Genomic DNA, 26,110 nt, shown 5'->3' on the forward strand with positions numbered 1-26,110 from the left:
CAAGAACACAAGAGCCCCAAGGCCACCATCTCCTGAGTCACAAATGCCCTCATGCACTCACAGAACCTGTGACACCGTTACCGCCGTGGCTACAGGGTCTTTATTTTCCACATTTGCACTCGGCTGGCCATATGCTAAGTAGTTTAAGGAAAGTTGACCATGCAGCACATTTAAAATTCTGGTGCCATGAGGGCTAGGTTTGGTTTCTTCAAGGTGAACAGGTGATTGGGCCAGATTTTTTTCTCAGTAAAATGGATTTATTAGAAAAGCAAGACAAAGCTAAATGTGATGACTTAAGCTGCATCCCAAGTATCACAGGAAGGGAAAATAAGTATAAGACTTCTAGTTAACTAGATAAAAAGGAAGTCATCTTAAATTCTTTCCAAAATAAGCTCCATGCGTGTCTGAGAGAGCATTGCTCAGTTGTGTCCAACTCCTTGTGACCTAATGGACTGTAGCCCGCCAGGGATTTTCCAGAGTTGGTTGCCACTTACTCCTCGAGGGGATCTTCCCAAACCAGGAACTGAACCCAGGTCTCTCACATCACGGGCAGAGCCTTCACTGTCGGAGCCACCAGGGAAGCCCACCAAATAATCCCCACAGGAATTGTTAAGATTGGAAAAAGGTTATTTAGACAGTAAGACAATAAAACTAAAATAAAAACATTAAAAAATATATTTTTAAAGAAAAATTTAAAGGAAAAAAATCTTTAAGTGTTTCTTTCAAGAGAAAGAGCAATAATAATTAAAAAAAAAAAAACAGAAAGAGAAAGAGGAAGATAGGAGAAGGTTGACTTTTACTTTACGACATACAATTTTCAGTACTGTTTGGATGGTTAGAATATTTGTATGTGTCTCCTACTGTTTAATATTAATGACTTATTTGAGCATTGAGGTTATAGGCCATTTTACTTTCATTTTTATACTTTTTCTGCATTCCTAAAAAACAAATATAATTTGAAGAGTTAAACATAGAAAAATCCTGACAAATTTTTAAAAACTTTAAAGCAGGCACTGATTTAATGTAAAACCTCAAAGAGGAGGTGATTATCAAGTGATTTTGTCTTTCAAAATATTTATTTCAGGTAGAAACTAGGAAGACAATTACATGTAAAATCGTTCCGTAAAAAAACTCTGACAAATACACTCATCTGGTCATCAAAAAATAAAAACCTGAAAATAATATGACATTAAGTACTTCGATTGAAAACAGTGTTTTGTTATTTAAGTAAAAAGCCCAAAGCAGTCTCCAACGAAGAGCTAGTAAGCTCTTGTTCATACACACAGCCCTTAGACAAGAATCATAGACATTTTTATCCAGAATGGTCTTCCATCCCCAAATTCTGATCTTTTATTTTTGTTACTCTTATGGAAATTATTCAGTGTGTTTATGTGCTTTTCATAACCTTTTTTCCAGAATGCCTAAACAACCACATCAACCTTCAACAATAAATCATTTTTATAAAAGTTGTTGTTGTTCAGTCGCTCGGTCATGTCTGTCTCTTTGCAACCCCCTGGACTGTAGCACCCTAGGCTTCCCTGTCCTTTGCTATCTCCCAGAGTTTGCCCAAACTCATGTCCATTGAGTCAGTGATACCATCCAACCATCTCATCCTCTGTTGTCCCCTTCTCCTCCTGCCCTCAATCTTTTCCCAGCATCAGGGTTTTTCCTACTGAGTCAGTTCTTTGCATCAGGTGGCCAAAGTATTGGAGTTTCAGCTTCAGCATCAGTCCTTCCAGTGAATATTCAAGACTGATCTCCTTTAGGATGGACTGGTTGCATCTCCTTGCAGTCCAAGGGACTCTCAAGAGTCTTCTACAGCACCAGAGTTCAAAAGCATCAGTTCTTCAGCTCTCAATTTTCTTCACAGTCTAATTCTCACATCTGTACATGACTACCAGAGAAACCATAGCTTTGACTGCTGGGACCTTTGTTTAAAACGCGGATGTAGCCAAATGAGGGGTCTCAGGTTAAGTGAGAGGCAAGGGTGGGGTACTAATCGATATGGAATGATTTGTCATTTAATCGGCACAGTGACACTGCTGGGTGTGCTTTGAAGGCGGGCCCTACCGGGTAACAACCTGCGTTAATGCAAACATCTCGGATCTAGAATCCTCTCTCGAAGCTACGAATGGGACACAAAGAATCACTCAGAGGAGGATGAGTAAAAGCCAAGTCCTGGGGGCCGGTGGGGTGCTGCCCAAACACAGCCGAGTCCTTGTACGCCCAGTGGACACGCGAAGAGTCCTGGAGCGGCTGTCCCGCAGGGCTGTCCCCAGGGCACGCGCGAGGTGGGCTGGTGCAGGAGAGACAGACTTACACGCGGGAGAGGCAGGCAGCAGCCTCGGGGGAGTCAGGGTCAGGGGGTGGACCCCTCCCATCGAGGCCCCTCGGCTGCCGCGCCGGGTTTGCCGACCCGTCTCTGGCCTTCCCCTCTGAGCCGTCTGCCACCTCCTCACGCTGCAGGGCGGAGAGCTGGGTGTCTTCCTCCAGCTCCTCCTCTGACTCAGACTCGTCGTTGTAGAAGTGGATGGTGGCTTGCACGGGGAAACTGGCCAGCACCTTCTCCCCGGAGCTCTGCAGATACTCTTGACGCTTAGAAATGGGCAAGTAGAGTCTGAGATGAAAGAAACAAGTACACCGTTAGTCAGCCTGAAGACAGTCTTCAACCGCATTGAGAGGAGCCTTTTTTTTAGAAGCAGCTAATACCCAATCTTCCTCTCTCATTTTGCCTTCAGTGTGCACGGTGTTTGTTTTTTTTTTTTTATAATTATTATTATTCTGTGCACAGAACACAAAACTGAGCAGGTGTGGGGCACCTGGTGATGAACCCTATTCTAGGTCAGAAATGAGCTACCAAGGACTTCCCCGGAGAGCCAGTGGTTAAGGCTGCGCTTCCACTGCAGTGGGGCGCTGATTGGATCCCTGGTAGGGGAACTAAGATCCCAGATGCTGGGACCCTGAACAAACAAAAATCCTGAAACCTGCTCTTTTCAGGCTTCCCCAGTAGCTCGGACAGTAAAGAATCTGCCTGCAATGTGAGAGGCCCAGGTTCGATCCCTGAGTCGGGAAGATCCCCTGGAGAAGGGCATGGCAACCCACTCCAGTATTCCTCCCTGGGAAATCTCATGGAAAGAAAGCCTGGCGGGGTAAAGTCCAGGGGGTCACAAAGAGTCGGACATGACTGAGCTTTTCTCCAGAATCCTCAGGGGAATCACCCCACATTAGTATTTTTAAAGCTTCCTCAGTGATTCTGGGGCTTCCCTGATAGTTCAGTTGGTAAAGAATCTGCCTGGCTCAGCTGGTAAAGAATCCGCCTGCAATGTGGGAGACCTGGGTTCCATCCTTGGGTTGGGAAGATGCCCCTGGAGAAGGGAGAGGCTATCCACTCCAGTATTCTGGCCTGGAGAATTCCATGGACTGTATAGTCCACGGGGTCACAAAGAGTCGGACACGACTGAGCGACTCACACTACACTTGCAGTGGTTCTGTGAGAATTGAGGACTATGGTGTGGAACACTAGGAGAATGCCCTTTATCCCCAGATCACTCTTTGATCAGTCTGAGGGGCTCGGAATTTCATCTCCAGCAGTTAGTATCTTTGGGTTTTATTAAAGCCTCTAGTCTTCCAGACTAACCAGGGTAACAATACTCTGCCGAGAGGTAATAGCACAGGGTAGGTTTATTTTGATGAAGGAAATGACAGCTGGAGAGAGAGGGGCTGAGAGAAAAAGAGAGAGGCACACAGAGGAACAGATGCGCTGAGAACGAACCACTTGCCTAAAATGAAACGTAAAAGGATTAGAGCAGTGAGGGTCCTGATCACTGTCAACAGAACTACTGAGATGGCAAAGGTTAACCACAGTACAGCATCCATCCAGCCCCTCATTTTCTCCACACCCACAGTTAGGAGGTCTATTTTGCACTAGGCAATATATTAACTTATATTCTGGGAGAAAATAGAAAGGAACCTAAATATCTAAGTGAATAAGCAGATATATACATATACAAGTCACATGCAATTAAACGCATGGCAAAATGTATAATGAGAGATATAAACAAAAAGTATCAACACAGGGGATTTTCCTAGCTAAGATTCCCAGCTCCCAAAGCAAGGGACCTGGGTTGATCCCTGGGCAGGTAACTAAATCCCACAAGCTGCAACTAAAGATTCCACATGCTGCAACTAAGATCCAGCACAGCCAATAAATAAATAATTTTTTAAAGTATAGATATAAAAAAAGAGGCCAATTTCAACTTGTAACTGAAACATTGAATAAATAAATGAATAAATTCCAGATATCCAACGGAATATTCTTGAAGTTCCTTAGGGTAATCATAACCAAATAATGTTGGTAAATACACTGAATTTTTTGCAATTTTTGAAAATGTATACACTTGAAGACACTAAAGTGTGCTGAAGCTTATATTAAAAGGAATGATATATTTCTATGGTGAAGTTAGATATTACCTGACAGGATGCTGAAACCCAAAGGCCCCCTTCGATCCAAAGGTTTCTTGATCACCCCCAGGCTCAAGCTGCAAGGACAGACACATACAAACACAGACACAGTCAAGAATCCTTTGAAAGTAGCATCCCGAAGCCTTTAAAAATAAAATGTAAGTAGCCTGCACTTGGGCCTTCCCAGGTGGTGTAGTGGTAAAGAATCTGCCTGCCAACTCATGAGATGCAAGAGATGAGGGTTTGATCCCTGGCTCAGGAAGATCCCCGGTGTAGGAAACGGCAACCCACTCCAGTATGATTGCCTGGGAAATCCCATGGAGCTTAGTGGGAACTCCCGTGGGAGCCTAGTCCACAGGGTTGCAGAGAGTCAGACACGACTGAGCACACACGTGTGCACAGCCTGCACTTGTTAGGATCAGTTCTAATTTTAGAGACAATTTAAACAATAGAATATTGATGAGCTCCCCTTCCTTTGACAGTTGTCACAATGTCCCAGCACTGTGAGGGGTCCCAAGACGGAAAGATGAGTTGGACACGGGCCCCCATTTCACACATTTTAAAATCTAATGGGGAAAGACACCCATGGAGGCAAATAACCACGCTATAAAAGCATCAAGCAGAAAGATGCTAACTATTCTAAGCAAGGAGGGGGATCAGGAAAGGATTCATGGGGAGCCTGGCAGAGACATCGATCGCACTTGGGTATTCAGTTCTGGGCCCATCCATGGTGGAGCAGAGCATCCGATTCCAAGGGTCAGGAAAATAGACAGCATAGGTAGGGAAAGGTAGAGCCCAGTGTGAAATGAATGAGAAACTGCACTAGCAAAAGGGCTCAACAGGAAGTTGAATCCAGATACCGAACACCTTGGAAACACATGACTGAGTCTAGGTTTCATTCTGCAGACAGAATTCAAGACCATTAATGATTTCTAAGTTAGGAGTTCAACAATGAGCTCTATATTTTAAGGATCATGGTGGCTGCTGGAAGTAGCGAATAGCATAGATTGGTGAGGTAAGGGCTTGGAGGTCTCTGGCAAGAGGTGACAGAGATTTGAACTCAAGTAACACAAACCAGGGGGCTTTCCAGGCAGTATTAGTGGTAAAGAACCCACCTGCCAACTCATGAGACATAAGAGTTATGGGCTTGATCCCTGCGTGGGCAAGATCCCCTGGAGGAAGGCACGACAACCCACTCCAGTATTCTTGCCTGGAGAATCCCTCAAACAGAGGACCCTGGTGGACTCCAGTCCACAGGATCATACAGAGTCAAGACACAAATGAAGCGACTTAGCATGCATGCAACACCAATGGGAAGGAAAGAGGAAGACAGGTTCCCAAGGACAAGCATAGCATTTGAAAGGTAGGACGCCGCTTGCTGCAGGCCCTGAACAGCCAAAGCAATCTTAAGAAAGGATGACAAGCTCGAGACATCATGCTTCTTGGTTTCAAACTATTAGTATATTACAAAGCTATAGTGAGCAAAACAGTAGTTGATCAAAATCAAAAACAGTAATCAAAAGAGTATCAAACAGCTATTGGCTTAAATACAGACACATAGATCAATGGGACAGATTTAAGAGCCCAGAAATAAATTCATGCATATATCATCAATTAATTCATAACAAGGGGCTCCAAAATATATAATGGGTAAAGGACAGTCTTTTCAATAAACGGTGTTGAGAAAACTGAATAACCACGTGCAAACTGGGCCCTTATCTTACACCACACAGAACACATAACTCAGACTGAGTTAAAAACTTAAACATGGTTATTCCCTGGGTAGGTTAGGACTCCACGCTTTCACGGCCCCGGGCTCAGGTTAAATCCCTGGTGGAGTAACAAAGATCCCTTCAAACCACGCAGCTAAAACAAAACAAACAAAAACCAGGAAACAAACAAAACAAAAATCTTAACAGGAAGACCCGAAACCATAAGCCTCCTTGACATTTTATCAGCCTTATTTTAATAACATGCTATGTTGAGCTAAGGGAAATAATGAGGGTCTTTGGAACAAACATGTTCCATAATGAAGTTCACTGTTTGAGCGGGGGCGGGGGGAGGATGGGGGGGGGATGGCGGGGGGTGGTGCGGGGAGGAGAGGTTCCAGGAAGTCACGTCTGCGCTAAGCTCTTTTGTAATTATTGCTGTTGTTCTGTGGGTCAGTCGTGTCCAAGCCGTGAAAGGGAAATCAAATCGGGGAGGGTGACCCCCGCTGCTCAGGGGTTTGAGACTTTCCTTGACCTTAGATTGTATTCTAATTTTGGTCTGCTGACCTGCAGTTCAGGTCACTAGACAGTAGCCCCCTCCACCCCGACCCCTACCGTCCCAGGCCAATGACATTTCTCAAGAAATACAAACAGGGCTTCCAGTGGTTAAGAATACGCCTTGCAAGACAGGGGGCATCGTTCAGTCCCTGGTCCGGAGGATCCCATATGCTGCAGAACAGCTAAGCCCTTATGCCAAAACTACCGGCTCTAGAGCCTACGAACTGCACGCCACTAACCGAGCCCACGTGCCTACAACTCGGCTCTGCCACGAAAGGAGTCACCGCAGTGAGAAGGCCCGTGCACCACAGCAAAGAGCAGTCCCCGCTACCCTCAACTAGAGAAAGGCTGCGCAAAGCAACGAAGACCCAGAGCAGCCAATAAATAAATAAATAAAAAGACAGTTTTTAAAAAAGAAACATTCAGCATAGCTCAGGAGCCGAACAATTCTCCCGCTTTGTCGGGAGGGGGCGCTGCTGAGCAAGAAGCCGGCCCTCGCCTCTCCTGGTTGCGCTCACCTGGCCGGGGCTCCGGGAACCCACAGCGGTACCCGGGGTCGTTCGCCACTGACCTCTCTGTCCGGCCAATCGGACCCTGCAAAGAGCTGGCCAGTGGGGAGCTGGGCAGCTGAGCGCTATAGCTCGCGCGAACACCCACTCTCCACCCCACCCGACTCCCCCGCAAAAAAATCCATGGACACAACTTCATCCATTGTGCCTTGTGGATGACCCATAGAAAGCTGCTATAGCTTAACATTTTTCTGCAAGTAATCATTTTTTCTCACCAATGGCCTTCTCATCATAATAGAAAACAGGACTACCTTACACTAGGAAAGTGCGCTACATTTTTAATTTTTGCGAACTGGTAGACTACACATACTTTTCATTTAAAAGAAAATTGGATATTTTTTCTTCCAAGCACTTTTTAAAATCTTATGCTTACGAACTTAAGTTTGGATGCAAGAGAAGGAATTACTTCCCATTATCTAGTTATTGCAGGTAAGAATAATTTGAGCTAAGAAAAAATTATATTCCTCATTCATTTAATATAGATTTGATTTGCTGCACTCTTTAAATAGTAACTGAATTAAAACTCCCATTATTCAGACTAATTTAATAAAGGAGTCTAAATATCAAAATGCCAGAGAAGTCTGAACCTGAGTTTCTTATCAGACTAGAAATAACTGCGCACTCTGCCGTAACTGTTACCTAATGGTCCTTCCTAGCCTGATTCACTCTGGCACTTTAAAAGTCATTAATTTATACTTTAAAATATAACAAAGGACAGGTGAATTCTATGAAGACAAGTCATTACTCCGGTAAGTATAAAGCACTCTAGTTACTAATGCAGGAGATGAAAGAATAGTGGTGGCGATTAATCTTGCCCTCCAAAGCCCTCAGCTGGAGCATGTTTGCTCAGAAAGCATGACTTAGGAGCGCTTGCAGACAGGGCCCAGAGTTTCAGAAAGAGTCAGATGGCAGGTGGAGACTTTTCACTGCACCTTCTGGGCCCTCCAGACAGAGCTCTGCCCATATTTGCACTATGGCACCAGCCCAGTGCTAATCTTTTGAGCCATGCTTGTCTTTGCTCTAATTTGAGGGGAACCAAGGCCTTCTCTCTCCCCTATCTGCTGTGTTACCAGGGGGAAGAAAAAACGCAACGTGGAAGAAACCTTTTATGATGTCCTTGAAACAGTTCTGCATCATGGCTTTGCTTTTCAAGAAACAGAAGCAAGCCAGAGCCAATCTGTGTCTGAGTCAGATCCCATCAACACCTGAACGGCCAGGTGCCCACTCCCAGACCCCAAGGCAATTCTGCGTTAGATGACCGAGGGAGGGACTGGCTGAGGAGGCCTTTCCCGGTCCCTTCATTGTAGAGATGGTGCCACTTCCTGGCCGAACTGGTTGGTATCTACAAGGCCCGCACACTAACCTTACCTCACTTCCAGTTCTGGTGGGCTCAGCTTCCTGAGGGGTCAGGGTCCAAGGTCTCCATGGAGTTTGGCTGGAAGGACAGGGACCAAGAGTGAACCACAGCATTTTGTGCTTTTAAAGTTGGATCATAAGAGTTATCACTCTAATCATTTCTAACGTCTGCCTAAATGTCACTGGACACACCAGAATGTTCTTTCAAGTTCTCCGTCTATGCGCTGTGTGTGTGTGTGTGTGTGTGTGTGTGTGTGTGTCTGTTTCTCCTGCCACATTTCCAGTTCTCTGCCTTCACCCGGCTTTGAGAACTCCCAAATCTGAGACACATTAGTTGAGAAATTGCTGTCACAGCCTGGCTGGATTCTTCAGTTCATTCTCCCCACTGTAGCTGGCTACTTGGTCGGTCATTCATTTCAACCTCATCTCCCCGACTATTGAAAGATCAGGACTCCAGAGACCAGTCTGCAGAGTTTTACGAGGCAAAAAAAGCGGGACTGAGTTTCTCCCCTCTGACCGCCTGGCCGCCCAGCCCCTTCCCCACCTCCCCTGCTAATTTGATTTTAACTTGACTAGCTTAACAGGGGCTGGTACCCCCCCACCCCCACCCCCCGCACCGCCAGGACAGCGAACGCTGAACCCCAAGCACGGGGCAAACAAAGAACATCACCAAGGATGTGACGGTCAACCGGACGCGACATCCCCGCAGGGCTCGCTCAGCGGCCAGCCCGGTGGGTTCCAAATCTAGAAACGGAAGCTTTGGTCCACTGCCGGCCACCTCTGGGGCCTCCGCACTTGAGAACCGAGCTCAGGAGCCGAGAAGATTCTGCGTCCCCGTCTCACGCCTAGGAACTTGCGGGGCGTCGCCGTCGGGCTCCCGGGTTCCGCCTGGTCACCCCGCGATCAGCGCAGCCGGAGCATCCTGACTGCTTTGCCCGCACCCACGCGCCGCGGGGACGCCCTCACCTCTCGGGCCCGCGCGGCGCCGGTGGTCCCCGGGGACCGTCCCCGACGCAGTGACAGACGCGTCCCCGCGCCTCCGGGGCTCCGGCCGCCGCCTCGGGTCTCATGGTGCCCTCGGAAGACGCGCGCCCGCGATCGGCCGCGCCTTTAACCGCTCCGGCGAGGGTGCTCCCCCCACCCCCACGCTCGGCGCCAGGTTTAAAAACGGGGGCGGGGCGGGGAGGGGACACGGAGACCCGGGAGAGGGTGGGGTGTGCACCGGAGAAACTCCAGGAGGGGACGAGCGAAGGTCCTGGGAGGCTGGGGGACCAGGCCAAGGAGCGGGCTCGGGACGCCCGGGGGGCAAGGGCGTGGGGGCGGGGGACAAAGGAAACCCCGGCAAGGTCTCCAGGGGCAGGGGCGAGGAAGCTGGGGAGGGGACGGCGGGAAGTGACCCGGGACGCCAGAAGAGGGGGGCACGTGGTGGGCACCGGGGGAGCGGGGGTTATTCGCCCAGGGGTCTCCCCCCTCCCGGTGCTAGAAAGGCGGGATCCCTGGCTTCTCGCCCTTCTGGCGTCTCCGCGGCCCTCGGGTTTTGGTTCCTGCGCCAGTATCTTGGTCTCCAGATTGGTGGAAAAAAATCTAACGTCCACGGCTGTTAAAGCGGCCGGGGGGTTCGGGGCTGGGGCTGGGGAGCGATTACCGAAGCCTGTGGACCCGCTCTGCCTTCGGGCCTGGACCGCGGGCGCCGGGGACACACCGACTAGGATGCGGAAACTGGCGATGGGGCTGCAGCTTCGCTTCCAGGCGGCGGAAGGCGGCCGACAGACCTCTCGCTCCCTTCTCGCCGATGGGGGCCTTGGGACGGGAGGTGGCTTTTTCTGGGAGTGGGTGCTATTTACCAGCTGAGCCACAAGGGAAGCCTAATGGAAATCCGTCCTCAATATTCATTGGAAGGAGACTGATGCTGAAGCTGAAACTCCAATACTTTGGCCACCTGATGCGAAGAGCTGACTCATTTCAAAGACCCTGATGCTAGGAAAGATTGAAGGCTGGAGGATGAGATGTTGGATGGCATTATGGACTCAATGGACATGAGTTTGGGTAAACTCTGGGAGTTGGTGATGGACAGGGAGGCCTGGCGTGCTGCAGTCCATGGGGTCGCAGAGTCGGACACGACTGAGCGACTGAACTGAACGGAACTGGGTGAGATTTTCCTCGGGATAGCCCCAGGCAGGGCACAGAAAGCGCCTTGATGAGCCGGGAAGGTGCGCGAGCGCTGGGAACACCTGGCCGGGCTGCAGGGCTCCCGGGGGGCGTGGCTGTCGCGGTCCCCAGCGCTGGGGCAGGAGTGCTGTTTCATCAGCAGGGCCCCGCGGAAGAACCTGAAGGCGGCCAGCCTGGACTCAAGCCCCTTGCTTACAGACTCCCCATCCCCGCCGCCTGTGAGAACGCCAGCCTCCATTTTGTGGCTTGCAGTGAAAGTGAAAAAAGTGAAAGTTAGTCGCTTAAACCTGTCCGACTCTTTGCGATCCCATGGACTCTAGCCCACCAGACTCGTCTGTCCATGGAATTCTCCAGGCAAGAATACTGGAGTGGGTTTCCTTTTCCTTCTCCAGGGGATCTTCCTACCCAGGGATGGAACCCAGGTCTCCTTCATTGAAGTCAGATTCTTGAGCATTTGAGCCACCAGGGAAGCCCCCTGACTTACAATAATGGGTAAAAAAAAAAAAAAAAAAAAAATCAAAGAGCTTCAGAGATTAAAATGTTTCTGAAGCGGAGCAGGATTGTACGGTCCTTGCCTCCTCACCATGTCCTCTGCCTGCCTTTTGCCTGTGGAAGACTGTAGTCAAAGAATAAGTTTAATCAGAGAAGTGAGAAAATGCTGAAACCAAGGAAAACAGAGACCAAATGATAATAATGTAGTTATTAAGCACAGTCAAGGACCTTTAGTTCTTTCTTAAGATAATATTCTGAGCCGTATCCTGTGAGCTGTCATATAGATACTGAAACACCAGGTGGAGAAGTTAACTCCATGATGACCAGCCGGTACCCAGGATACGAGCTGCCATGATTCTGAGAACTGATTACAAAGAAATGGGAACAAATGGACCCTGGAAGTGAAGAGTAACCGAACCTAAAACAAGATGATGACCAGACCACTGACGACCAAGTTGAAGAAGACACACATACCTTTCAGTAACATTTGCAAATACCTTTCAGTAACATTTGCACATGTTCTTTTCTTAAGAGCAACCGGTTATGACAATAATGAAACCTAATTAAAGTAGAGGGCAGACAACCTACCAACACAGAAAGATTTCATAAAGGGAAGATACAAATGACAGAGTAGATGTGGCCACTGAGTACTGACATTACTAAGAATTTTAAACTTTTAAAATGTTTTCTAAATTTTCCACAAGGAGACTATATTACTTCTGTGTATGTGGTAAAATATGTTGTTGTTTAGTCGTTAAGTCAGGTCCAACTCTTTGTGACCCCTTGGACTGCAGCTCACCAGGCTTCCCTGTCCTTCGCTATCTCCTAGAATTTGCTCAAACTTATGACCATTGAGTCAGTGTTGCCATCCAACCATCTCATCCTCTGTTGTCCCCTTCTCCTCTAGCCTTCAATCTTTCCCAGCATCAGGGTCTTTTCTAATGAGCTGGCTCTTTGAATCAGATGGTTAAGTTATTGGACCTTCAGCTTCAGGATCATTCCTTCCAATGAATATTCAGGACTGATTTCCTTTAGGATTGACTGGTTTGATCTCCCTGTAGTCCAAGGAACTCTCAAGAGTCCTCTCCAACACCACAGTTCAAAAGCATCAATTCTTTGGTGCTCAGCCTTCTTTATGATCCAGCTCTCATATCCATACATGACTACTGGAAAAACCATAGCTTTGACTCTAAGCTAAACTATACGTAACATAAAATTTACCAGTTTAAGCATTTTCAAATATAACTCGGTGGCACTGGATAGACACACACTGCTGTGCAGCCATCACCAGCCTCTGTCCCCAGAATGTTTTCACTGTTGTGAACAGAAACCCTGTACTCATAAAACACTAACTTCCCTTTCCTCCTTCTTCCCAGCTGTGGTAACCACCATTCTGTCTCCATGGATGTGATTATTCCCAGCTTGTATAATGGGAATCGTTTGTCCTTTAGTGGAGCATGTATTAATTTTATAAGTTGTACATTTAATCTTCACCCCAACCCTGCAAACAGGCATGATTCCCATTTTACAGATTAAGAAACTAAAGTTGAGAGAGATTAGATAACTGGTGTAAAGTCACTGTCTGATAAGAGGCTAACCAAATGCCAAAAAAATAAATTTAAAGGGCAAAAGGACCCAAGACAGTACCTGCACACACTAGATACTCAGTTTTTTTTTTTAATTGGATTATAGCTGATTTACAATGTTGTGTTAGTTTCAAATGTACAGCAATGTGATTTAGTTATACATCTAATATACATTATTTTTCAGATTCTTTTCCTGCCCACATTATTACAAAATATTGAGTATATTTCCCTGTGCTATACCGATGTCTTTGTTGCTTATCTACTGTATATATAGTGTGTATCTGTTCATCTCAAACTCTGAATTTATCCTCACCCCTACTAAGTTTTGTCTTTTTTATTTTGTTTTTCTTTCTGCCCAGCACCTGCAAGAGCACAGTGGCCAAGGCTGGAACAGTTTGAACAACCAAATAAAGCAGTATTAGGTTATAAGCCAAAATATACAATAAATAATGTCTGTTTGTATTGATATCAATAAATATTGAATGAATGAATACATGGGCACTAATAGGCAAGTATAATTTTATTTTATATATTTATTTATTTTGGGGTGTTCTGGCTGTTCGTTGCTGTGAGGCCTTTTCTCTAGCTGTGGTCTGTGGGATTCTCATTTTGGGGAGCCAGGGCTCTAGGGGTGGGTGCAGAGGCTTCGGTAGTTGCAGTGTGTGGGCTCAGCAGTTGGGGTTCCTGGGCTCCAGAGCACAGGCTCGATAGTGGTGGTAATGGGCTTGGTTGCTCTGTGGCATGTGAGCTCTTGTTGGGCCAGAGAGCGAACCTGTGTCCCCTGCACTGGCAAGCGGCTTCTTACCACTGAGGCACCAGGGAAGCCCTAGGCTAGTATTCGTTTCACAAGAGTTCCAAGAAGTTTATTTAGACTAGAGAAAGCCATAATTCGAAAAGATGCACGCACCCCAATGTTCATTGCAGCTGTATTTATAATAGCCAAGACATGGAAGCAACCTGAATGTCCACTGACAGACAAATGGATAAAAGAGATGTGGTACAAATACACAATGGACCATTACTGGGCTATAAAAAAGAACAAAATAATGCCATTTGCAGCAACGCGGATGGACCTAGAGATTATCATACTAAATGAAGTAAGTCAAAGATAAATATCATACGATATCACTCATATTTGGAATCTAAAACAAATGATACAAATAAAGTTATATACAAAACAGAAATAGAACCACAGACATAGAAAACAGACGGATGGTTACCAAGGGAAAGGGGAGGGGAGAGATAAATTAGGAGGCTGGGATTAACATAAACACATTACTATATATAAAATAAATAACCAGCAAGGGCTTATTGTACAGCACAGGAAACTATAAAAAGTATATAAATGAAAAAGAATATATCTATGTATAACTGAATCACTTTGCTGTGACTCTTTTGTGACCCCATGGACTCCTGTGTCCACTGGATTTTCCAGGCAAGAGTACTGGGGTGGTTGCCATTTCCTTCTCCAGGGGATCTTCCTGACCCAACCCAGGGATCCAAACTGAGTCTCCTGTGTCTCCTGCTTTGCACGTGGGTTCTTTCCTGCTTGAGCCACTGGGGAAGCCCCTAAATCAACTATACTTCATTTTAAAAATTAAACAAAAAAAAGTTTATGCAGATACTCAACCCTCAATGAGATGGAGTGTATACAAACTATACAAACCATAGTTTGAAAATTATGCATGCTTTTGATGAAAATAATGTAATAAAAAGTAAATTGATTGGAAATACAGAAAAAAAGTTTTTATTTTTTTATTTTTTTCAGGTAAAGGAATTAAAATACTGGGAAAGAAATACAGTGCTGGTGAGATAATTGGGAATTTAAAGGGCTTTTGTGTTACTAAGTATATTATACTATCTCTTAAACTTTTTTTGGATCCAAGAAAGATCTTTATGAGTGAGGAAGCATTTGATGAAAGGTATAGAAACCTTAAACATAATTAGGCCCAAGGTTTATAAACTGGGAAAATTTGTGTAACTTCAAGTATGCAAATTCCTGCCTGAGAGGTAGTGTGGGAACTAAATAAAATTGAGATTCTGTTTCTTGTTCTGCTCTCTTCAATAAAAATTTCTTTTACGAATGCTGACTTTCGGCTGTTCCTTGAAAACAAAGGGTAAAGATGTTAACCCTCGGGGTTTCCGGCTTGCCTAGGAGGAGGATACCAAAAGTCAAAACATCTAAGAGGGCAGAATATTTTTACATAAACAGTGTTGAAGACAAGCAGGGAAGTGACCATTTCCTTTCCTTCTGTTTAGGCAGAATCTATTTCCTGTTACCCACTCCACAGACCGCTCTGTTCCTCTGAAATTCGATTTCAGAATTACAAGATGCTGTTAGTGCTGTTGATGAAGTTTTCTGAAAGATTTTTTGGGGACAAAAAATATACATATTTGTATCTTCAGGAACAATTTATTTCATGGGAAACAAATGTATATATATATAAAACAATTAATTAATTTTTATTTTTTGAAATCATGGCAAGACATATAACCAAATTATACCTTTTTTTTAAATTTTGGCTGCTCCTGTGGGATCTTACTTCCCCAGCTAGGGATCGAACCAATACACCTGCACTGGGAGTGTGGAGTCTTAACAACTGAACTGCTGGGGAAGTCCCTAAAAATTACCATTTTAACCGTTTTTAAGTATATACTTCAGTGGTATTAAATACATTCACATTTTTATGCACCCATCACCATCATCCAACTCCAGATCTTCTTCATCATTCCAAACAAACTCTGCATCCATTGAATAATAACTCCATTTCTCCCTTTCTGTTCTAAGAGTTGACAATTCTATGTACTTCATGTAAGTGGGTCATGTATTTGTCCTTTAGTGACTGTCTTATTTCACTTAGCATAATACCCTGTTATAGTAGTCATTCAGTTGTGTCTGACTCTTTGCAACCCCATGGACTGTAGCCTGCCAGGCTCCTCTGTCCATGGGATTCTCCAGGAAAAAATACTGGAGTGGGTGGCCATTTCCTCCTCCAGGGGATCTTCCCAACCCAGGGATTGAACCCCGGTCTCCCACACTGCAGGCAGATTCTTTACCATCTGAGCCACGAGACAGCAAGAGCTTCCATGATGGTCCAGTGGTTGAGATTTCACCTTCCAGTGCCAGGGATTAGCGGGTGGGGTGCCAGGGTGTGGGTTCCATCCCTAGTGAGGGAGCTAGGATCCCACAGTACCTCAAGGCCAGAAAACCAAAACAGAAAAGAGAGGCAAAGACTTCCCTGGTGGTGCAGTGAAGAAGAATCTGCCTGCCAATGCAGGGGACACAGGTTCAATCCCCGGTCCAGAAAGATTCCACATGCCACGGAACAACTAAGCAGGGGCACCGCAAGTACCGTGCCCATGAGCCCCAACTACTGAAGTTAGAGCACCTGGGCCTGTACTCTGCAATAAGCAAAGCCACTGCAGTGAGAAGCCCATGCTCTGCAACAGAGTGGCTCCCATTTGCCCCAACTGGAGAAAGCCCTCAGAAAGCAATGAAGACCCAGCAAAGTGGAAGTCTCTCAGTTGTGTCCGACTCTTTGCGACCCCATGGACTATCCATGGAATTCTCCAGTCCAGAATCCTGGAGTGAGTAGCCTTTCCCTTCTCCAGGGGGTCTTCCCAACCCAGGGATCAAACCCAGGTCTCCCCCATTGTAGGCAGATTCTTTATCAGCTGAGCCACCAGGGAAGCCCAAGAATACTGGAGTAAGTAGCCTATACCTTCTCCAGCAGATCTTCCTGACCCAGGAATTGAACCGGGGTCTCCTGCATTGCAGGCGGATTCTTTACTAACAGCTATGAGGGAAGCCTAATGAAGACCCAGGGCAGCCAAAATAAATAAATAAACTTTACAAAAAACCAAACAAACAACAGAAGCAATATTGTAACAAAGTCAATAAAGATGTCAAAAATGCTCCAACCAAAAAAAGAAAAAAAAAATCTTAAAAAAATAACACAAGAGACCCCACTTCTGCTAAGCCACATGTTGCCAAACTAAGACAATTAGAGTTTGGCCTCCTCCAGAAATGAAATCTTTTAAACCAGCCAATCAGGAGTCACCTGCTCAGCGCTAGTGAGGTCACCTGCCTCTCAGATGTGCCATCCCCTGAAGGAAGGGGACCTGCCCCAAGCAATCTGCTTGGGGCCCCATTAACTTCCTTGTTCTTTCTCCCTTCTGCCTGTAAAAGCCTTTCATTGTGTACAGCTCCTCAGAGCTCTTTTTTAATCTGCTAGGTTGGATGCTGATTCATAAATTCCTGAATAAAATCAAGAAGATCTTTAAAGTGTACTCAAATTTTGTTTCTTTAACAGTCTTCCAGGTTCATGCTACGTTGTAGCAAGTGTCAGAATATCCTTCCTTATTGAATATTATTCTTTTACCCATTCATCTGTCAGTGAATGCTTGGGTTGCTTCTGTCTTTCGGCTACTGTGAACAGCATTCACAAGTCCCCGCTTTTAATAATTTCAGGTATATACTCAGAAGTGAGATTGCTAGATAAAATATATTTGGTTTGAATTCTTATTTTAAGCCTTGAGTTTGCTTTCTTTTTTAAATTTTATTTTTATTGTTATTTTTTAACTTGTGCCTGAACCTTATGTGGGATCTTAGTCCCCTGCTGCTGCTGCTGCTGCGGCTAAGTTGCTTCAGTCGTGTCCAACTCTGTGCGACCCCATAGATGGCAGCCTACCAGGGTTCAAACTCGTGCCCCCTGCATAGGAAACTCAGAAACTTACCATTGGACCACAGGGAAGTCCTTGAGTTTGCTTTTGAAAAACAAAAATTAACATGAAATTTGTGTTCAAGGTGGGAATGGGGAGAACATTTAGTAACCAAGCTTCCCTCCTTGACTGTGGACATCCGTGGCTCAAGCACGTGATAACTGATGTCTGGACACTGGAACCATCCCCAGATACTCCCTGCATTAAATCCAGACCAGATCAATGGTCACAAGACACTGATTGGCCTCCCCCGACACCCTTTACCTCTCAGATCTCATCTACTGCTCAATCTTCCGTCCCTCCCTCTAATGCCCCTGGCCTCTGGACTATTCATAGACCAGGAACATCCCAGACACACTCACCTCCTGTGTGAACCTGCTTCTTATCTTCTTCAAGACTTTATTCAAGTGTCCCCTGAGGGTGATGCTTTCTCTGGACATGTGTTTAAATCATCTCTCTCTTTCTTACACACACACACACACACACCCCTCAGCATTGTCTATCCTCTTTCTTTACCTGCTTTATTTTTGTCCATAGTAAGTGCCACCTTTAGCATACTGTTATTAGCTTCTTTTTAGAAAATTCTATAGTGCTTTAAGATTTTCAAAAGTTTCACACACATGATTTCATGTAATCCCATAATAACCCTTTTATTCCTCCTCTGCACCTATTTTTCCCCATCCTGTTCCCTTCTCCCTGCTGGTAACTACTAGTTTTATATATATATGTATATATATATATATGTGTGTATATATGTATATATGTGTATACATATATATGTGTGTGTGTGTGTGAATCTACTTCTTTTTTGTTTTATTCACTAGTTTGTTGTATTTTTTTAAGATTCCACATATAACTGGTATCACACAGTATCTGTCTCTCCATCTGACTTATTTTACTTAGCATCAGTCAATTCAGTTCAGTCGCTCAGTTGTGTCCAATGTTTTGTGACCCTGCCAGGCCTCCCTGTCTATCACCAGCTCCTGGAGTTCACCCAAACTCATGTCCATCAAGTCGGTGATGCCATCCAGCCATCTCATCCTCTGTCGTCCCCTTGTCCTCCTGCCCCCAATCCCTCCCAGCATCAAAGTCTTTTCCAACGAGTCAACTCTTTGCATGAGGTGGCCAGAGTACTGGCGTTTCAGCTTCAGCATCAGTCCTTCCAATGAACACCCAGGACTGGTCTCCTTCAGGATAGACTGATTGGATTTCCTTGCAGTCCAAGGGACTCTCAAGAGTCTTCTCCATAATGCCCTCCAATTCCATTCACGTTGTTGCAAATGGCAACTTTTCATTTTTCGTGGCTGAGTAATATTCCATCATGGCTTCCCAGGCATCTCAATGGTAAAGAATCTGCCTGCAGTGCAGAAGTCATAAGTTTGATCCTTGGGTCAGGTAGATCTCCTGGAGGAGGAAATGGCTCCCCACTCCAGTATTCTCGCTGGGAAAATCACATGGACAGAGGAGCCTGGTGGACTACAGTCTGTGGGGTGGCAATGAGTCAGACACGACTTAAGGAGCATGCACACACACCACACCTTTATCCATTCATCTATTCGTGGACACTCAGCTTGTTTCCATACCTTGGCAATTATAATTTATGCAGCTGTGAACACTGGGTGTATGTTTCCTCTAGAATACATATTATGTTTTTACATTAATATACTATTTAAAAAATCTTTTATTTATTGTCTGCCTCTCCCAGTAGGATGTCAGCAGCATGAAGGCCAGAATTCTGTCTATTTGTGTTCACTACTATATCCTGGTGTTTACAACAACAATATAGAAGGTGCTGGAGAGTGTGTAGCTTCTGCAGGAAGTGAAGGAAAAACTTAGCAATGGTCTAATTTAATTATGTATGCTGACCTAACATTCAAAGCAAGAGAATACAGAAAGCAATGTTTTAGCCACATGTGGCAGGTGATAAAAAATAGGATCTCGTTTCAGGCTGTCTCTAAAGAAAACAGGATGGTATTCCACTTAAAGAGGATCAAAAAATAGCACCAAAAGATATGTCCAAGTTCTTACCCCAGCATCTGTGAATGTGACCTTACTTAGAACAGGGTCTTTGCAGATGTAATTAGATTTAGAGTGAACACTAAATCCAGCAATGGGTTTCCTTGTAAGAGAAAGGCAGAGGGAGACCTGAAGCAGAGACACGGGGAGAAGATGTGAAGAGAGAGTCAGATTCTGGAATAACACATCAAGGCAAGGAATGCCCAGGACTTGCAGCCACCCAAATCCAGGAGAGCCTCCAGGATGAAGAAAACTGCAGATACCCCGATTTCAGCCTTCTCGCCGCCCAGGCTGTGAGAGGATAAACTTCTGTTATTTTAGGCCACCCAGTTGATGTTAATTTGTTATGGCATCCCCAGGAAACGAATACATCCTCGATGGAGCCTATTTTTTTGGAAGCTGGGGGCTCACCCCATGGCTTGCAGGATCTTAGTTCTCTGACCAAGTGCCCCCTGCAGAGGAAGCACTGAGTCCTAACCATTCAACCACCAGGGAAGTCCCAAATACGTCCTCCAGAGTTGTATCTAAGATTCACTTATTTTTTTTTTTATAAAGACTTATTCATTTGTTTATTTATTTTGAGCTGTGCTGGGTCGTCGTTGCTGCTTGGGATGTTCTCTGGCTGTAGCGAGCTGGGGCTGCTCTTTCTAGTTCGGTGCTCGGGCTCCTTTCTCACTTCAGTGGCTTTTCTGGTCGAAGAGCACAGGTTCTAGGCACACAGGCTTCGGCAGTTGCGCCTCCTGAGCTCTGTCTAGAGCAGAGGCTCGCTAGTTGCCGTGAGGGGCTCAGTCGCCCCGAGGCATATGGGATCTTCCCAGATCAGGGATGGAACCCATGTCCCTTGCACTGCAAGATGGATTCATAACCACTGGACCACCAGGGAAACACTAAGATTCACTTTATTAATTGTGTCTGTAAGAGGACAAAGAATCACATAGTTACTCATTGCCTACGTCTTTCTAGTGCTGTGTGAAAAAAAAAATTGACATAAATATAGATGGTTCAAAACTAGGAAAGGAGTACGTCAAGACTGTATATTGTCACCCTGCTTATTTAACCTGTATGCAGAGTACATCATGTGAAATGCTGGGCTGGATGAAGCACAAGTTGGAATTAAGACTGCCAGGAAAATATCAATAATCTCAGATGACAGATGCAGATGACACCATCCTTCTGGCAGAAAGTGAAGAGGAACTAAAGAGCCTCTTGATGAAAGTGAAAGAGGAGAGTGAAAAAGCTAGCTTAAAAGTTGACATTCAAAAAACAAAGATCAGGGCATCCGGTCTCATCACTTCATCGCAAATGGATGGAGAAACAATGGAAACAGTGGCAGACTTTATTTTTTTGGGCTCCAGAATTATTACAGTTGGTGACTGCAGCCATGAAATTAAAAGATGTTGTTTCTTGGAAGAAAAGCTATGACCAACCTAGACAGCATATTACAAAGGAGATGCATTACTTTGCTGACAAAGGTCTGTCTAATCAAATATATGGTTTTTCCAGTAGTCATTTATGGATGTGAGAGTTGGACTATAAAGAAAGCTGAGCGCAGAAGAATGATGCTTTTGAACTGTGGTGTTGGAGAAGACTCTTGAGAGTCCCTTGGACTGCAAGGAGATCCAACCAGCTTATCCTAAAGGAAATCAGTCCTAAATATTCATTGGAAGGACTGATGTTGAAGCTGAAGCTCCAATACTTTGGCCACCTGATGTGAAGAACTGACTCATTGGAAAAGACCCTGATGCTGGGAAAGATTGAGGGCAGGAGGAGAAGGGGACGACAGAGGATGAGACTGTTGAATGACATCCTTGACTCGATGGACATGCGTTTGAGCAAGTTCTGGGTTTTGATGATGGACAAGGAAGCCTGCCGTGCTGCAGTCCATGGGGTTTCGAAGAGTCAGACATGACTGAGCGACTGAACTGAACTGATAGATATAGATATAGTCTGGTGTGCAATATGAGGGAAGCCACACCCCAGATCCTGAGCTGCAAGTGGCCTGTGGTGTCAATTCCTGTGTCCTCTCCATTTCAGGAGCAAGACGACAGAAGCTCAGGAAATGGCCCGCCCTCGTGCTAATACTAGCTAATGTAGTCGTCTTAGGTTTGGCTAACTTTTACTGAGCATCCATTATGTGCCTGGCAATGTAGTTTAAGAATATTAATTCACTTGGTCCACACAGACATACAAGGGAGAGAGTAGTAGTATCCATATTTGACAGGTGAAGAACCGAAATCATGGAGACGTTGCATCATTTTTTCCCAGAAGAACAGTTCAATATTCACTGCCATACCTTTCTGTATCTCTATTATCTACTCTATTTCCTTCCTCAATGATCATGTAATACTTCCTGCGTTTAACACACTCCTTCTAGCGCTGGGGTTGGGCGGCCAGCAAGACAGACATGTTTTTGTGCCTACATTGTTGTTTATCGCTGAGTCGTGTCCGACTCTCTGCTTCCCCACAGACTGCAGCAAGCCAGGCTCCTCTGTCCTTCACTGTCTCTTGGAGTTCACTCAAATTCAGGCCTATATTAGAAAGTTTATATTCAAATTTGGAAAGAAATTTAGTAAAAAAAAATACAAGTTTAAATATTTTCCTCAAGGTCACCCAGAAAATCAGGAGTTAGACATGAACTCACAAGGGCTCTCTCTAGAGTTTAGCATGTTAAAAAACCCAACCAAGTCAATAGATTTAATTGGCTTAATTACGTGTTTCACTTAGTACGATGTGCCTTGTCTGGAAGCTAGGAGGGTGACTCCATAGAACTGTACAAAATGGAGGGTTTTTATTAGAAGAAGGGTGGGACAAGGGAGCTATGAACAAAATAAAAGAAAGGATTATTTTCAGTTGAGGATATTTTGGGGGGGAAAACAGAAGGGCAAGTGTTTATTTTTTTGGTGGCACTCTGTGGTATTGGAGAAGACTCTTGAGAGTCCCTTGGACTGCAAGGAGAACCAACCAGTCCATTCTAAAGGAGATCAGTCCTGGGTCTCCTTTGGAGGGAATGATGCTAAAGCTGAAACTCCAGTACTTTGGCGACCTCATGCGAAGAGTTGACTCATTGGAAAAGACTGATGCTGAGAGGGATTGGGGGCAGGAGGAAAAGGGGACAACAGAGGATGAGATGGCTGGATGGCATCACCAATGGACGTGAGTTTGAGTGAACTCTGGGAGTTGGTGATGGGCAGGGAGGCCTGGCGTGCTGCAGTTCATGGGGTCACAAAGAGTCGGACACAACTGAGCGACTGAACTAAACTGAACTGAACATGGCAACTTAGTTCCATGACCCAGGAGCGAACTGGTGTCCTCTGAGTCTTAACTTCTGTATCACCAGGGAAGTGTCTAGGCAATGGTTTTATCATGCTGATCCCTGCTTCTTCCTCAGGGGGAGCAAGGCGAGCCCGCCATATTGATGACCTCATTGGTGCTGACAAGAAAATTCCAAACTGGTTGGCTAGGATCACATTTCCGAGGAAAGTCAAAACTACAATTAGGCCAGGTATGAAAGCTAGGTTTGGTATCATGGGCTTTTAGCACCAGCGACATCATTTTGGGTCCATGGTTTTCTTTTTAAAGGGGCTTAGCAAGCGTGCCACACGGAAGACAGGCACCTCTCCCCACCGCACCCCACCCCGTCACCTGTGGGATCTGATCTGACAGTCCAGGGGCAGCCACAGTTTGTCCTGTATGAAGGGATAAATTGTGCTGGGCGCTGGTGGCAGCAAGACCCAGAGTTCATTCTGATTGTCCTCAAATGACTCCATCCAGGCTCCTGGTCATGTTGAAATTCTGCTTCTACTCTAAGTTGAAATTCAGGCCTCCCTTGTTTCCTCTGACCCTCCGGGTTATTTGGTGCTGAAAGCTGAGAACACTGACCGGGGACTGAACCCGAGGTTAAGGCAGGGAAAGTGCCGCATCCTGACCCTGGGCCATCAGCGAACTCCCCCCAAAGGGAGAACACTTCAATGGACGCAGACTTCAAAGGAGTTAAGAGAGGAACAAGGAGAGCATCAGGAGAAAAGGGAAGACAACCTTTGGAATCTATGGCCCCTGGAAATGCAGTGTTTTCCAAACCTTTGAAATAAAGCTCACTGCCTGTTCCCTGTGATGAAGAGTAGGAGGCATCTGTGAGATTGGGTGTCACCTTCTAAACTAAGAGTTTGCAACCTTCTCAGTGGTCTCCACTGGTCAGCTCACATAAGTGGGTCAGGCTCTTGGGTCAATTCCTCGGCACTCAGCCTTCCTTATGGTCCGACTCTCAAAAGCTGGGAGCACTATGAGCGGCAGCTCTATCGTCGCTGTTGTTCAGTCACTCGGTCGTGTCTGACTCTTTGAGACCCTACGGACCGCAGCAACATCCACTGGATCATCGAAAAAGCACGAGTGTTCCAGAAAAACATCTACTTTATTGACTATGCCAAAACCTTTGACTGTTGTAGATCACAACAAACTATGGAAAATTCTTAAAGACTTGGGAATCCCAGAACACCTAATCTGTCTCCTGAGAAATCTGTATGCAGGTCAAGAAGCAACAGTTAAAACTGGACATGGAACAACAGACCGGTTCCAAATTGGGAAAAGAGTACATCAAGGTTGTATATTGTCACCCTGCTTATTTAACTTATATGCAGAGAACATCATGTGAAATGCAGGGCTGGAGGAAGCTGGACTCAAGATTGCCAGGGGAAATATCAATAACCTCAGATATGCAGATGACACCACCCTTATGGCAGAAAGTGAAGAGGAGCTAAAGAGGCTGTTGATGAAAGTGAAAGAAGAGAGTGAAAAAGTTGGCTTAAAGCTCAATATTCAGAAAACAAAGATCATGGCATCCAGTCCCACCACTTAATGGCAAATAGATGGGGAAACAGTGTAAACAGTGGCGGACTATTTTTGGGGGGCTCCAAAATCACTGCAGATGGTGACTGCAGCCATGAAATTAAAAGATGCTTGTTCCTTGGAAGAAAAGCTATCATCAACCTAGACAGTATATTGAAAAGCGGCGATCTTACTTTGCCAACAAAGGTCCATCTAGTCAAGGCTATGGTCTTTCCAGTAGTCATGTATGGATGTGAGAGTTGGACCGTAAAGAAAGCTGAGTGCAGAAGAACTGATGCTTTTGAACTGTGGTGTTGGAGAAGACTCTTGAGAGTCCCTTGGACTGCAAGGAGATCCAACTAGCCTATCCTAAAGGAAATCAGTCCTGAATATTCACTGGAAAGACTGATGCTGAAGCTTAAACTCCAATACTTTGGCCACCTGATGTGACGAACTGACTCATTTGAAAAGCCCCTGATGCTGGGAAAGATTGAGGGCAGGAAGGGAAGGGGACGACAGAGGATGAGGTGGTCGGATGGCATCACTGATTCGATAGACATGAGTTTAAGAAAGCTCCAGGAGTTGGTGATGGACAGGGAAGCCTGCCGTGCTGCAGTCCATGGGGTTGCGAAGAGGTGGACATGACTGAGTGATTGAACTGAACTGGACTGCAGCACGCCCAGTCCAGGGGAAGATCCCCTGGAGAAAGAAATGGCATCTCACTCCAGTATTCTGGCCTGGAGAATCCCATGGACAGAGGTGTCTAGCAGGCTACAGTCCATGCGGTCACAAGAGTTGGACACGATTTAGACTAAACCACCACTACATACATCATTAGTTCCTACTTCAAATTAGGCAGGACCCTAATTTGTGTGATCCTATCTGTGGATCACAATAAACTGTGGAAAATTCTGAAAGAGATGGGAATACCAGACCACCTGACCTGCCTCTTGAGAAACCTATACGCAAGTCAGGGAGCAACAGTTAGAACTGGACATGGAACAACAGACTGGTTCCAAATAGGAAAAGGAGTACGTCAAGGCTGCATATTGTCACCCTGCTGATTTAACTTCTATGCAGAGTACATCATGAGAAATGCTGGACTGGAAGAAACACAAGCTGGAATCAAGATTGCCAGGAGAAATATCAATAACCTCAGATATGCAGATGACACCACCCTTATGGCAGAAAGTGAAGAGGAGCTAAAAAGCGTCTTGATGAAAGTAAAAGAGGAGAGTGAAAAAGTTGGCTTAAAGCTCAACATTCAGAAAATGAAGATCATGGCATCCAGTCCCATCACTTCATGGGAAATAGATGGGGAAACAGTGGAAACAGTGTCAGACTTTATTTGGCGGTGGGGGGGGTGGGCTCCAAAATCACTGCAGATGGTGACTGTAGCCATGAAACTAAAAGACGCTTACTCCTTGGAAGAAAAGTTATGACCAACCTAGATAGCATGTTGAAAAGCAGAGACATTACTTTGCCAACAAAGGTCCGTCTAGTCAAGGCTATGGTTTTTCCAGTGGTCATGTATGGATGTGAGAGTTGGACTGTGAAGAAAGCTGAGCCCCGAAGAATTGATGCTTTTGGACTGTGGTGTTGGAGCTGCAAGGAGATCCAACCAGTCCATTCTAAAGGGGATCAGCCCTGG

General features: G+C 45.5%; 1 protein-coding gene across 1 annotated transcript; it reads right to left on the reverse strand.

Annotated features, from left to right (window-relative positions):
• Positions 1 to 1,850: 1,850 nt before the first annotated feature.
• On the reverse strand, positions 1,851 to 9,723 carry RIPPLY3 (ripply transcriptional repressor 3). Its single transcript, XM_040264190.1, has 4 exons — positions 9,620 to 9,723; positions 8,666 to 8,732; positions 4,471 to 4,538; positions 1,851 to 2,617 (listed from the first exon to the last, which is right to left on the reverse strand). The coding sequence occupies exons 1-4, from the start codon at positions 9,721 to 9,723 to the stop codon at positions 2,317 to 2,319; spliced, it is 540 nt and encodes a 179-aa protein (XP_040120124.1). The 3' UTR covers positions 1,851 to 2,316.
• Between the last annotated feature and the right edge of the window lie 16,387 nt (positions 9,724 to 26,110).

Source organism: Oryx dammah, unplaced genomic scaffold (assembly GCF_014754425.2).
Source record: "Oryx dammah isolate SB20612 unplaced genomic scaffold, SCBI_Odam_1.1 HiC_scaffold_2, whole genome shotgun sequence".
Taxonomy (NCBI): Eukaryota; Metazoa; Chordata; class Mammalia; order Artiodactyla; family Bovidae; genus Oryx; species Oryx dammah.

Excerpts from the sequence above, each read along its gene's own strand:
- RIPPLY3 (XM_040264190.1), bottom strand. The coding sequence starts at position 9,723 with ATGAGACCCGAGGCGGCGGCCGGAGCCCCGGAGGCGCGGGGACGCGTC. Across the intron at positions 4,539-8,665 it reads CCACCAGAACTGGAAGTGAG|CTTGAGCCTGGGGGTGATCA; the intron begins GTAAGGTTAGTG and ends CTGTCCTTGCAG. Across the intron at positions 2,618-4,470 it reads GGGTTTCAGCATCCTGTCAG|ACTCTACTTGCCCATTTCTA; the intron begins GTAATATCTAAC and ends CTTTCATCTCAG.